This window comes from Trachinotus anak, unplaced genomic scaffold, assembly GCF_046630095.1.
Source record: "Trachinotus anak isolate AG129_WGS33_773 ecotype Australia unplaced genomic scaffold, CSIRO_AGI_Tana_v1 ptg000004l, whole genome shotgun sequence".
NCBI lineage: Eukaryota > Metazoa > Chordata > Actinopteri > Carangiformes > Carangidae > Trachinotus > Trachinotus anak.
In genome coordinates this window covers 15,146,735-15,159,866 of record NW_027273855.1, presented here as the reverse complement: position 1 = coordinate 15,159,866, position 13,132 = coordinate 15,146,735, and the positions used below count along the sequence as shown (strand labels likewise).

Genomic DNA, 13,132 nt, shown 5'->3' with positions numbered 1-13,132 from the left:
GTCTAAAAATGAATCCTTTATAGAGAGTTAAGAAGTTTTAAGTAATTGCTTTATTAATGGTTAATAAATATTTTTCAGGTCTAACAGTCATAAACCATTAACAAGAACGTTTGAGTTGCCCGGATGTGAAAAATACCCTCACTGATTCGTCAATTTAATAATAATACTAATAATAATAAAACATTTTCTTAATTCAATACTTACAAAAATCAGTGCTACAAAGGGCTGTACACAAACCAGACCACAAAAACATAGAATACAAGGCACTGACACATACCAGTGAACAGAGCAAACACAAAAAACTGAAAGCAGCATACACAACACATACAAAGACATCAAACATATTTTAAAGTAGGCTACAACATTTGAAAACAGTTCAGAGGCTACTGAATATGTATTATCCGTTTACCCTCTGGAAAAGGGCTGCAGAGGATCTGGACCAAAATCTATTTATTCACAACTTATTTAGCATTACAACTGCATATTTACCAAATAGGGAAAAAGGATGAACACCGAACAAAGGCATTTTTCAAAACCGGGCAAACTACAATTCTTATTGGCTTATAGGCTAACTGATCTATAAACCATCAGTAAATGATCCATTAATAATTTATTATTCATAATATGAATATTCATAATTAATGAAGGCCCTAGTTTCAAATCATAAACCCGTTGCTGCCTCATCAGAAAGTGGTGCTGATCATTGATTGAAAAAGTTCAAACAGGTTCTATATTTATGAATATATTAAGGTCTGCAACACAGACTTAATTAATCCTGAAAAATTCTCAAAGACAGTGTTCTCAAACCAGCAGTACATTTATCATACAAAACAGCACAAAAGAGCATCTAATACCAATTACTACTTTTGTCATTTTCATGTAGAAATCCCCCTGTTAAAGTTCACTGGGCCCTAAAAAATATTATCTTCTGACTCCATCAGCTCTCTGTGGCCAAGGCTCTCTTCAGATCATCTCTCCAGCTTTGACTCTTTGTCTTTACTTATTCTGCCACCTTGTCCAACTGAGCTGCTGAGGTTTTCTTCTGGAGACCACGTTTGTCTTTCATGCTGTTCCTCAGCTCCTGTCTGGTGTTCAAAACTGCAGTCTGAAGGGTTGCAATCTCAGCAGAGAGCTCTATAACTGGAATATGACAGAAATGAAAGAGAAAACATGAAGGACACGGAAAAAGATGAGACTGATAGTTCATTCAAAACATCTTGCACATGCATGACAATACCACTGTCACTAATACAATTACATATTATTCTTATATACCTAATTAGGCCATGTTGCATGTAGGTTAAGTTTTTTGTACACTCATATTAGTTGCTCACAAATGATGTGTGTGTTCTTAATCAAACATAAAACTGCATATGTAACATTTAGACATTGAATGACCTAGTCTTCGTTGACTGTCGACAGCAGCAAGACAGTATTATCTTCTACACCGGTATCTAAGTTCATTTATCTACAAATACACATAAATATCTATCGATATGGGCTCAGTATACTGTCCATGCACTAGAACCCAATGTGGCCCATTACACAGCAGCTAAAGAAAACACATGCAAATAAACAAATAAAAATCAAATTAAGGAAACATCTTAACCAATGTGCTAACATGCAGTAGGTAGCATAACAAAGCACGCTGCCAATATAGAAAACACAGCCAATTGCAGAGAGGAGCTGCAAACTGACACTGACAACACAAACAAACACAGGCAAAACACCAATATAGAAACCCTGAAGTTGCACAGACCAAAACTGAACTGAGATGCAATACAAAAGAGTTTACAGGACACCCTAAAAACCAATGAACATACTCAGACATGCGAATGTCTATGTTAGCCTGGCTAACATGCGCTTTGTTCACTATGTGCAGCTGTATCACACACAAAATCCTTAATTATGTGTATTTTGTCAGTGTATTTGAATTTTGGAACTAGTAAAGACAAACAAAATATCTGCAAAAATATATGAACACCGCAATCAGAATGTTAAAACTGAAATAAATCATGGGCTCATTTTCCAACAACACTGACAGGGAGTCATTTTGTTTTGGTTGTGTCCTCTGTATTTGTAGGGGTTTTGCTGATTGTGTGTTTTCAAATGAGGGAGTAGGTTTCTCAATTTGCCCGTGTGTTATTTCTTTGCAGCGTTTCTCCTCTTAATTCAGTACATGTGCTGTTATGTAGGTGTAGATATTTTCTTCATGTGCTTGTGTTTCGTCTATTTGCATGTGTTGTTTTGCTTTTGAGAAAGAAAACGATATCTATCCTTGGCTATATCTACATGTAACATATCAGATCAAAATGATGACCTACAGTAACTATAGCTGCATCCTGATGTAATCACGTGCTATTGCCTTTCTTATGGTCTCACCTTAAACCCAAACTGTAATAAAGTATACACTTGTTTGACATGTAACGTGATACCTTGCTTGAATGATGACTGCGATTGTTTAAGAGACTGTGGCACCAAAATCCCAAACCATTTCAGTGGATCTTGCTGAGGATTCTGGTCACTTTGTTTGACTGGAGTCACTTCAGGAGCTTTGTCACTGTTTGCTTTATCAATTGCTTCATTTTCTGTTGTATCCTTTTTGGGTTTGTTTCTTCTTCTGACACCTGTGAAATTAAATAATATAATGAATCTGAAAAAATAACAGCGGACGTAAACAACATCCATTTTAGCATCACACAGACTATGGTAGACTCACCTTCTTCTTGAGGTCCAATATCCTCTATGGACCTTGCATCTTTTCCAGACTCTTTACTTTGTGGAACTCTTTCTGTGCAGAACTCCACCTCACCACTGTCCAGTTTCCTATAGCACACAAATTCCTGTCTTACAAAGCTGACAGTGCACACTGATTTATGTTGAAGCATTAATTTCCACATGTCTAATTTCTCACCTGGCATGAACACAGACTAGTGGCTCAATCTCACTTGCATACTGAAGTGCAGAGACTTGTTTGTTCCCCATGGAATATCGTGCCTTGGACATGGTAAACCATCCCTGTTGGGAACACAATGGCAGCTTTACATTACACATAGGTGACAAAGTGGGTGAAGAGGATTAATTGACTAATCATTGCAGCTGTGGTGCATACATTTGAAAAATAACTTACACAAAACTGAAGTTTGCTGTGATATACTTCATTATTTTCATCATCTACAAATCTGTTAATTATTTTCTCGATTAATCTGTGAATAATCTTGTATTTGAAATAATAGAAAATACTGAAAAATGTAATTCTGCCCAAACAAACATATTGAAATAACTTGTTTTGTCTGACCAACAGCACAATACCCAAAGATACTGTCATAGAATATAAAAACGGCAGATCCTCAAATTTGAGAAGCTGGAACCAGTGAATTTTAACAAACATTCAATTAGTGACCAAAATGGATCAACAAATTGATTAATCAACAAACACTTTCTGCACTATTTCAAAAGGATTGCATCTTAATTTACGTTTTCATTTTTGTGCAGATGTTACACATTTATAAACACACAAGTATGGAAAGATATATATTTCTGCACGCTAATGGAAATAACAGGTCAAGTCTGGTTGCTTTTCTGTGATACCTGTTCTATGAGAGAGTTGAGAGTAGCTCGTTTCTCCTCCAGTATTTCCAATTGTTCCATTAAACGTAGCAGCTTTTCGTCCAGTAACAGAGAACATTCCTCCAGCTCTGGTACTCCCATGTCACCTTTTTCTACTAGATTAAATCCTTTTTCATACAGTCTTTACCACCGTCGTTTTTACTATGAATCAGCCCTCGAAGGTTAGAATAAATTACACTTCCGAATTGCTGCTTCCGTTTAGCACCATGTGACACATGTCACATGATTTAGATCACATGCACACGCAGTACCCTCTGCAGTAAAATCATAGACTGTATATAAAAAACAAAGAGTAAAACAAAGACATGTTAAGATCATGCTATCAGTATTGCAACTTTGAAAGTATAATATTACATAATTTGAGGTAATTTATGAGTAATTTCGTGGCAGCCAATACTATTAAAGCCGGCTGTATATTTAGTCATAACCTACACGATGAACTGGGCTCCCTGCATGCTTACTGTCATTACTGTTATTTTTAGCTCTCGCTTGTAATGATATTGCAAAACTGTGCTCTCTAGTATCCCTGTCTTTATAAAAAATAGATATTTAAAAATGAAATCCAAAATAGTCAAAACGGTAAGTTCCCATACCGGGAGTCGAACCCGGGCCGCCTGGGTGAAAACCAGGAATCCTAACCGCTAGACCATATGGGACCACAATACATGTGATTGTTATTTATCTTCTTGAATTCAAACCTTACCAAGGCACTCACTCTCGATTCGGTCCTCATGGCATTGTTCAACTCTAAAATTTTGTAGAATTATAAAGTAGCAGAAAATGGAAATACACGTCAGAAGTAAGTACACTACTTCAGCTGATGTACCTACTTACATTTCACAATTCACCCTGAAGGAAACTTCAGTTTAACTTTCATGCGAAGGCTGTCTTCAGCTAATGTTAAGATACACGGTACAACCCACAATGTGCAATTGGTGAAACAAGGACTGTGCAACAACAACGTTACAGTGAAACATGCTGTTTTACCTGTATTTTATATCTATAGCTAGAGACGTTTAACGATACGTTAGTGTTACACGGACCTTAACGTTAACAACAATGGCGAAGTTTTGGAAACGACGGTGAAGCTGTTCTTCACATAAAAAATATAACCGTTACCATTAGTTTATCCTACAGAAGTTAGTTCACCAACGAAGCAGCGTAACTGATTTGCTGTTGAAGACGTCCAGAGCTGTAGCTGAAAATATCGGCAAACTGGCGGTAAATTGTTTTCACCGAGTCAGACAAACGATTTTTTTTTTTTCCTCCTCACTTCAGACTGTTTCATAAAGGCCTCTGTGCCCGTTTGGAGCATGACTCCCAGTAGCTCGCCGTGATCGTATAGTGGTTAGTACTCTGCGTTGTGGCCGCAGCAACCCCGGTTCGAATCCGGGTCACGGCAGGGATAAATCCCTGACACGGCTTGGGAGGAAATCTTTTTTTATATTTATTCTCACATACTACGTCGAAAATATTGCGACCGTCTGCCGTAAAATACAGTAAATGATAGGAAATGTATTCAGTCTCACCAGCTGCCATAGGCATTTCGCCGATTACAATTTGCTTTCATGATCTTTGAGCAATTTCTCTGTTACATCATGCCCTTTGTTAATATGATTTAACTCTGTCTATCAATCCATCTATCTATCTATTATATTTTATATTAATTCACAAATGTAGCGCAGTAAAAAGTACAGTATTTGCCTATGAAATGTAGCGTAGTACAAAAGGAAAACATAAAGTAGGAATGGAAATATTCAAAGTACAAAGTACCACAAAATTACATAAAAAATAACACAACGTGTGTAAACGTATAGTCACTTTTCACCACTAGAAATATCTTGAAAAATCGTTATTCTTTAAATGCAATATCGTTGCATAAAGTGCAGTAATCCACCCTTTAACCACTGTTGAAATAATTTAGGGCTTCGTCCATGAACCGAGGTGACAGTCTTTCGGAGTAAGAGGTGCACTTTCATTGGTGGTTGCCAACGACAACGTCAATGTTCCGAGATGAAGAGCCAATGAACGAGCCGCCAGATCGCATGTGCCGCTAGGTCTATGCATACCATATTCTGATTGGGCTTTGTAATCACAAGTAACCGCCCCCTCCTCTAGTGAGTTCCGGGTTTGACTTCATCTGCATTAGTATGGCATATAGTTAAGACAGTAACGGGCTATTGCATATCCAAGATATATATTTATATATTAATACAATTTATTTGAGGTTAAACTCTGCACTACAGGACAAGCATTTTGATAGCATCACCGGTAAGGACACATTGATTATTGCTTTTGTCTGTTGTTGAGTTCTTGCTTAAAACCTTATCTGTAATAACTGTTATGAATTTATACATTTGTGATGAATTACTAACAAGTAATAGTCTCTGTGTAAGTCATCTTTAATATCACATTAAGCCTATCATGGATGTTTTTGATATATTTATTTCAACAGATCATGGACGCCTCTTCAACAGCTGGGGTTCTTCATCCCTACTGGCCAAGGGACCTTTTGATTCCCGCCTATGTTGCCAATGACAGATCTATGTCAGAGATCCTGGTGTTTCTGTTTTCTGTGTCTGGGGCGTTTCTGCTTGTGACCTGGCTAATCACTGGCCAGAAAGGGGCCACTGGCAGGCTGGGGACCTGGAGGCGTCTGGCTGTGTGCTGGTTTGCTGTCTGTGGTTTCATCCATGGTGTCATTGAAGGCTGGTTCTCACTGTATTATGATATTATTCCAGGAGACCAGAGCTTCCTGTCACAGCTATGTGAGTTTACAAACAAAACACATTTTAAAATAAAGTGCATAAGCATTAAATCGTAAGTTGCATGTTGGAAGGGATTTTTTTTGTTTAACACAGTATGTTTTATATTTTTCTCTCACAGGGAAAGAGTACTCCAAAGGAGACAGTCGATACGTAATGTGAGTTCCCTTTTGCACAGAATTATGTTAAACTTTTGCATAAAAAGAAGAAACAATGCTTTAAGTAATTGCACCATGCATATTTCTGTTCTCTTTAGAGCTGATAACTTTACTGTCTGTATGGAGACCGTGACTGCTTGGTTATGGGGACCATTCAGCTTTTGGGCTGTGTTTGCCTTCTTAACAAACAAGCCCTACAGATTTGTACTGCAGCTCATCATTTCATTAGGTAAGAAGGTGATACAACACTTAAACTGTAGGATGCCTAGGTTCTTAATGCATCTGTAGACTAACAGATAACCTGAATGTCAGAGTCCAAGTTGTCCTATTTCCACTACCATTTCTTGACAATTATTACCTTTAAAATGTATATTACTGTTAGCAGAACTACAATCCTTTGGGAAAAGTAGGCCTACCTCTCACAAGTTATCAGAATCCAGTGACTGTCTATAATATCTATATGTTGGGCCTTAACACACAATTTGATTCCAGGTCAGCTGTACGGAGTCGTGCTTTACTTCTTCACAGAGCATAGAGATGGATACGCACACAGTGAGTTGGGACATCCAGTCTACTTCTGGTTCTACTTTGTGTTCATGAATGTGTTGTGGATCGTCATACCACTGGTGCTAATTGTGGATGCATGGAGACAGATGTCAACAGCCCAGACACAAATAGATAACACAAAGTCACTCAAGTCAAAGAGGAAGTGAGTGGCAACAGGCAAAAGGTACTGTGGGATTGTGGGACACTACCAAGGGAAAGAAGACCGGGACGAGCATACACTTTGTATTGATGAAGAAATGTTTACTTTGTTGGAGTTGGACGTGCCTCATTTAAAGTTTGTCATGCTGTACCTGTACCTGTGAATTTTAAATTTGATACTAAAAACTGTTGGCAAACAATAGAATTTCATTTTAAAGTGCAAGGTGTTCTTTGTGCGTATGATAATGAAGCTTTGAATTTTGTTCTGGATTGGTGAAGAAAGAAAAACAAAATAAATCTTATTTTTCTCAACACCATCACCATTGTATTTATATTTTGCACAACTCCATGAATAAACTGAAAACTGTCTTAGGTGATATTAATTACCTCTTAACACAGAACCAATATTCTTTTTTCTTTTTTTTTTTGCTAACATAAGGCTGTCAAGATTCACTTTAGTGGGTAATCATTCAAGTGTTTAATCCAAATCAGATAGATTCATCACAACTGGTTATGTTCCTTTACACCATTTACTACCATTGAGATATTTAATGTACCAAGCTAAACATGAACATTTTCCTTTGAATGCATTGACTTTTCAAATAATCCGTTACACCAGTGTAACACATGTCCTTTAAAACCCTGTCATAATATGTAAATGCTAAGGCAAAATGCACATACAATTGGTATGATACACAATTAATTATTATACACAACAGAAATACATAGAAAGTGTGGCTTACATTGTATTTAAGCCATACATTATGAAAACGTTACATTAATACGTTTGAGACATGAGATCCCTACCTCGTCGAGTTCTCCTTCAAGTTCGGGCATAACCATATACAGTATGTGAACATTCAAGAAATAACGGTATTATGCTAACATCAGCCGCCGAAATAGCTCAGTTGGGAGAGCGTTAGACTGAAGATCTAAAGGTCCCTGGTTCGATCCCGGGTTTCGGCATTTTGATTGAACACGGCAGAGGGTACACTTAGACCACCGTGCAGAGAGTCAAGCCTGACACCATGCGGCCGAATATAACACATTCACCATTTGAATTTTATCGGGCCTCAATCCATGTTACACTTAAAATACTACCAGTCACAGAGATTATAGGCTATTCTTCATTCAGTTCCTCCACTTAAGTAAAATATAGCCAACTCCATTACAAGTAAAATAATTGTGTTTAAAATCTTTTGTGAGTAACTGTAAGCATAATCAGGAAAATGCATTTAAAGCAATAAGTGAAAGTAAATATTGCCAGAAAGACAGCGGCAGCATTTTACTGTTGTAATTGCAGAGGTGGAACAAAACCTAACTGTTGTATGTAAGACTGCAACTAAAGATAGCAGAAAATAATGAGAAATGTTTATAACAATCACTCAAGGTCCAAATGATGCATTCACGCTCCTTGTCTAATGAAAGTTATTCAAATAATTACAAGACAAAAGCAGCAAACCCTCAACATTTGAAAAGCTGGAACCATCTGACGATTGATTTATTAATCATAAATCATCTAACAGTTTGAATTTGTTAAGTGCCTAGTAATTAAAGTATAAAGTGGCATGAAAAGACAATACTCAAGTAAAGTACAGGTGCCTCAAATTTGGCACTGCACTAAATAAGCTTTGCTACATTACCACAATACCAGATGAGGACATTATTTCTGCAAAATAAATTACTGAAACATGGTTTTTACTTTGAAGTTACATTCAGGGAATTCACACACAAGCAGCAAAAAGCTGGGAGAAAAATTTGCATTTACAGATTCAGGGCTTTACATTTGTGCTGAGGCAGAGGCTACAGTTGCACTTCCAGTTAATGGTGTATTATGAGAAAACACATACCGTTCTGCTGATAATATCTGATGACAAACTGATAATATTTAATCTTCAGCTGAACATTTTGCTGAGTCTCAGTCCCAATTGTACGTTTGTCTCTTTCTCTCTACTTGCTATGTCCTTAAGTGCCTTCAAAGCAGCAGGTGATTCTGGCTGTAGTTCCAGCAGTTTTCTAAACGCCTGTTTGGCCTCCTCCAGCTCATTCATCTTCTGGCAGGCCTGGCCCAGCCGGTACCAGGCTTTGGCCCCACCTGGTTCCAGCTCAGTGGCTTTAGTTGCACTGGCCTTAGCCCGCTCTGGTTGGTTCAGTTTGAGCTGGCACAAAGACATGTTTGAGTGGAGCTCTGCTTTGATGGTTTTGAATTCATTAGCTGAAGGAGGGTGGTGTGCTTCATCACCGTTCTCTCTGTCCATGTCTCTCTGCTCCTCTGCTCCTTGTTCTTGTCCTTTTTTCTCCAGTTCTCTGACATGGCCGTAGAGAGTGATAAGGAGTTTGAGGGCTCGGCTGTAGCTGTCTGCAGCTCCCCACACATCCCCACTCCTGAATCTCCCTCCACCCCTCTCCTTGTGTGACTTCACCCACTCCCATTTTTCACCAGGAGATATCTCCCAGGATTCCCTGCCTGGTGTGAAAGCTTGGAGTTCAACTGTGGCACATATAGGTAGGTGTTCCTCTTCAGATTGTGGAACAGAGACATTTGGTACATTTCCAGCTGGAGAAAGTAGTATCTGTGTAGTAAAACAAATGATTAGACCTCTTGCATACTTAAATTTTTATATACTAAGAAAAATAATGTAACGCATAATGCCACAGTTTGTGCATTTAGCCTTTTAGCTTTAGTCAAGAGCAATTAGAACAGAAAGCAGCAATAGATAGAAAGTGATATTACTTGTATAGTTTGCAGGAGAAACAACTGTCACCCAGTGAGCCTTTTGTCAGTGAGCATGGGCAAAACAGTTCCTAATCAGGATTTGTAAAATGCTGCTTTTCTGCTGGGATCACCTTTCTCTTTAACACTCTCTCAACTTAGGCTTCTTTTCAGACACCCACTATGTTACTTTTGCTCTTCTCTGTCAAACTATCAACTTAAAACAAGCATTTTTTCCTGCTATAGAGACTGAACAGTCTTGAACGCCACTGGACAGTTTTGACAGAAAAGCATAACAGCATACTGAAAATATTTAGTCCATAAAACTGGGAAAAGGTTATAAATCAAGCTACATACAGTATACAGTCTCAAAGTACTTTAAATACCTTTTGTGTCACACCTCAGCAAAATATTTGCATTACAATTTTAATTGTCATGTGTTAAGGGGATCTGATAGCATCATCTGGTATGACCATGTCATAAAAAGGACTATTTTAAGCCCATCCATCTTTATAGTTTATATAGTATACCTAAAGCAATATGTTGAATGTACATAAATGTATATAAATGTTACCACAAGTTGATTAAGAAAGAGAGAAGTATGTAGAGAAGAAATAAAATGTTAAGGGGGCTCTAAGGTTGGGCAATCAGGCTAAAAATCTATTTCAGGATATTGATGAGAAAGCTTTATATCATGATATTGCAAAAATCACATACTCTTCAAATATGCAAAACAAAAATCCTAATGAATGGTTTTGTCAGTTTTTACTTACAATAACAATATAATCACTAAAAGTTGAGTTTGGGCAGCCCTTAGGGAAATAACACTAAGTAATTTCTCTGTACTCTCTTCACTCTTACCTCACACTTCTCTCCTGCTCTCATTCCCTCCAAACATGCTTCTGTGATATCGCACTGACCCTCTCCCAGCCTCAGCGTAGTCCAGTCACCCAGTGGGACCTGCAGCACAGAGTCCTGACACCTTGGGAAGGCTGTTTCCACTGCTTCTGTGACTTCTGCGATTGCCAGATTCTCACTTCCCTTATCAGATACTGAACTCTCCGTTTCATCCATGTCAGCTTTGAGCCGCACACGGACTCGACACAGTGACCCCAGCCTTGGACAGTAACCAGCTGAACATGTTAGAAAAGACAGAGACATTATGTGAGATAAATCACTAGATACTAAACATGTTTCTATTCTCAAAATATGGACTGAGAATGGATCATTTATATTGAGGAATGAAGTAATGTTAGGAGAACAACATACATGTAACATATCCAGATTCAGACACAGTTTGTTTACTCTCCTTGCGCGTCTGCTTTTTCTGGACTTTCCAGAGGCCTCTGGGACACACTGACACCCAGGAGGTGACATCAACACCGTCATGATCACCATGACCACGCAGTGTTTCCAGAAGGTGAACTGGATCCATCACTGGGTTCACAGAAACGTTAAAAAATTAATAATCATATCCTGAGTTTAGACATCCATCTTAATGCACATGACAGTAGACACAGGAAAATGACATGTGTAAGTAATGACTAAACATTATAGCTGCAAACAAGTCTGTGTATCCTGAGGCACCACACAACCCTGTTCTGTGTTTTGAACTAAGTTAAATGAAAGGCTGTAATCTCCTATGGGATAGTCACAGCTAAAATCTCAATGTCAGACTCTGGGAAAAAAAGCTGAGGGGCCTCCAGTGAAACAGTGGCCTGTAGAAATGCATTACCTTACACCTGAAAAAAAAAAAAAAAGATGTGCTTTGAAACAGAAATGCAATATATCCTACCTTCAGAAAGTTGGTTATGTTCAGTTTTTGTTTAAAAGTTTTAAATAGGGGGTATGAGTTTATCCATCCAATTTATACCAATGAAGTTAGGCTAAGTAACAGACACCTCTCTGTATAACATAATACAGTTCAACTGCACCACTGACTACATCCTAAACTCTCTGCAACAATTTCAACAAAAACTTAACTTTTCAAATGTCAAAATTTTGACGCTTTGTTTAACACAATACACTGACTATACTTTTAAGGGTAAACTTTCAGTTGAATAAAACGAGCAATTTGAAAACATCTCTTTGGGATGTGGGAAAGTACAACATGTATTTTTCTTTCATTTTATATGAATCAGTTAATCGTGGAAAATGCTCGACAGATTAATCGATTATGGAGAGGTCGATGTGTAGTTGCAGCACTAGTTACACTACACTACACTACTAGTTGTAGTTAACTATGTACATTTCCAAGCGAACCACTTATTATTTTCTATGACTGTTTCGCTCTGACAGAGAAAGTTAGCAACAGTGAGCAATGAGGCAGGGCTCCTCTGCGTTTACCGCTATCATTGAAACAACAGATGTGTTATATAAAGATTTATTTTAATGAGCACATGGATGTACCTCAGATCAGCCTGACAAACCGCCGTTTACCAACAAAACACAGTAGCGCCGGATAGCATTACACAGCTATCGAGCAAAGTCAAAGCTCCTGAAATTAAATATTATGCATAACTGCCACTTGAAATCTAAAAGCATCGCTCTTACCTCATACACAAGTATAACGTGAATTATTATTTATCCCATCAATAAGGAAATAGTTAACTGAGAGGCGATCAGAGAATAGAGCAAACAGTGGATACTTTTTGCCTCCTCCTTCTTCTTCTGCTGCTGCTGACGATGGTTCTTCTTCTTCTTCGTCTTCTTTTTCTTCGTTGTAAGCCAGTTCAGAGGTGCATTACCGACACCTACTGTACCGGAGTGTAAACTCACATCATTTTAAACTAGTTGTTAATTATTTACGTCATTTATTTTCTTGTCAACGTTACAGGAAGAAGTAAAATGCACATGCTACACTGTTTGTATGTTATTTTAAAAAAATATATATATAATGTGTTCTGTGCTCTTCTCTTCAAAAGTTCAGTTTATACTTAAAGTTACTCTGTTATATTAAGTATAAGGGGAAAAGTTAGAGTATAATTACATACGCATTTAATGAAATTCATCTTCTTGTTAATGTAACAGGGTTAATTCAGCATGTGATTCCACTTGTTGTACTGCCGTGATCTTATCTTTAAGTATGTATTTATTGGCTCAAGGACTCCCTCTCCTGGAGGCAGTAGATTTATGCCACTGGCAGCTAGGAGGCATTGCCA

General features: G+C 37.8%; 3 protein-coding genes and 3 non-coding genes across 8 annotated transcripts; 3 read left to right on the top strand and 3 right to left on the bottom strand.

Annotated features, from left to right (window-relative positions):
- Positions 1–32: 32 nt before the first annotated feature.
- On the bottom strand, positions 33–4,978 carry ccdc115 (coiled-coil domain containing 115). 2 transcript variants are annotated; one of them, XM_071476302.1, is made up of 5 exons: positions 4,750–4,978; positions 2,915–3,018; positions 2,720–2,826; positions 2,436–2,627; positions 33–1,140 (listed from the first exon to the last, which is right to left on the bottom strand). In XM_071476302.1, the coding sequence occupies exons 1-5, from the start codon at positions 4,750–4,752 to the stop codon at positions 1,001–1,003; spliced, it is 546 nt and encodes a 181-aa protein (XP_071332403.1). In that variant the 5' UTR covers positions 4,753–4,978; the 3' UTR covers positions 33–1,000. The 2 variants fall into 2 exon arrangements, with proteins under 2 accessions (XP_071332403.1, XP_071332402.1); XM_071476301.1 differs by lacking the exon at positions 4,750–4,978 and adding an exon at positions 3,592–4,144.
- On the bottom strand, positions 4,215–4,286 carry trnae-uuc (transfer RNA glutamic acid (anticodon UUC)). Its single transcript has one exon. It is a non-coding gene; the product is annotated as a tRNA-Glu (tRNA).
- ebp (EBP cholestenol delta-isomerase) lies at positions 4,296–7,575 on the top strand. Of its 2 annotated transcripts, none has more exons than XM_071476299.1 (5): positions 4,296–4,429; positions 6,086–6,398; positions 6,517–6,553; positions 6,652–6,782; positions 7,046–7,575. In XM_071476299.1, exons 2-5 carry the CDS (start codon positions 6,089–6,091, stop codon positions 7,264–7,266), a joined length of 699 nt encoding a protein of 232 aa, XP_071332400.1. In that variant the 5' UTR covers positions 4,296–4,429; positions 6,086–6,088; the 3' UTR covers positions 7,267–7,575. The 2 variants fall into 2 exon arrangements, with proteins under 2 accessions (XP_071332400.1, XP_071332399.1); XM_071476298.1 differs by lacking the exon at positions 4,296–4,429 and adding an exon at positions 5,743–5,901.
- Positions 4,961–5,032, top strand: trnah-gug (transfer RNA histidin (anticodon GUG)). The gene has a single exon. It is a non-coding gene; the product is annotated as a tRNA-His (tRNA).
- A 576-nt stretch (positions 7,576–8,151) lies between the features above and the next one.
- trnaf-gaa (transfer RNA phenylalanine (anticodon GAA)) lies at positions 8,152–8,224 on the top strand. Its single transcript has one exon. It is a non-coding gene; the product is annotated as a tRNA-Phe (tRNA).
- A 298-nt stretch (positions 8,225–8,522) lies between these two features.
- On the bottom strand, positions 8,523–12,696 carry fkbpl (FKBP prolyl isomerase like). The gene is made up of 4 exons (XM_071476295.1): positions 12,525–12,696; positions 11,241–11,408; positions 10,833–11,104; positions 8,523–9,831 (listed from the first exon to the last, which is right to left on the bottom strand). The coding sequence occupies exons 2-4, from the start codon at positions 11,404–11,406 to the stop codon at positions 9,154–9,156; spliced, it is 1,116 nt and encodes a 371-aa protein (XP_071332396.1). The 5' UTR covers positions 11,407–11,408; positions 12,525–12,696; the 3' UTR covers positions 8,523–9,153.
- Positions 12,697–13,132: the final 436 nt, after the last annotated feature.

Coding starts and splice junctions, on each gene's coding strand:
- fkbpl (XM_071476295.1), bottom strand. CDS start 11,406: ATGGATCCAGTTCACCTTCTGGAAACACTGCGTGGTCATGGTGATCAT. Junction 11,105..11,240: donor TGAATCTGGATATGTTACAT/GTATGTTGTTCT, acceptor TAACATGTTCAG/CTGGTTACTGTCCAAGGCTG. Junction 9,832..10,832: donor GAGCAGGAGAGAAGTGTGAG/GTAAGAGTGAAG, acceptor TTTACTACACAG/ATACTACTTTCTCCAGCTGG.
- ccdc115 (XM_071476301.1), bottom strand. CDS start 3,711: ATGGGAGTACCAGAGCTGGAGGAATGTTCTCTGTTACTGGACGAAAAG. Junction 2,628..2,719: donor TATTGGACCTCAAGAAGAAG/GTGAGTCTACCA, acceptor TTAATTTCACAG/GTGTCAGAAGAAGAAACAAA. Junction 1,141..2,435: donor GCAGTCATCATTCAAGCAAG/GTATCACGTTAC, acceptor GTCATATTCCAG/TTATAGAGCTCTCTGCTGAG.
- ebp (XM_071476299.1), top strand. CDS start 6,089: ATGGACGCCTCTTCAACAGCTGGGGTTCTTCATCCCTACTGGCCAAGG. Junction 6,554..6,651: donor GGAGACAGTCGATACGTAAT/GTGAGTTCCCTT, acceptor TGTTCTCTTTAG/AGCTGATAACTTTACTGTCT. Junction 6,783..7,045: donor GCAGCTCATCATTTCATTAG/GTAAGAAGGTGA, acceptor ATTTGATTCCAG/GTCAGCTGTACGGAGTCGTG.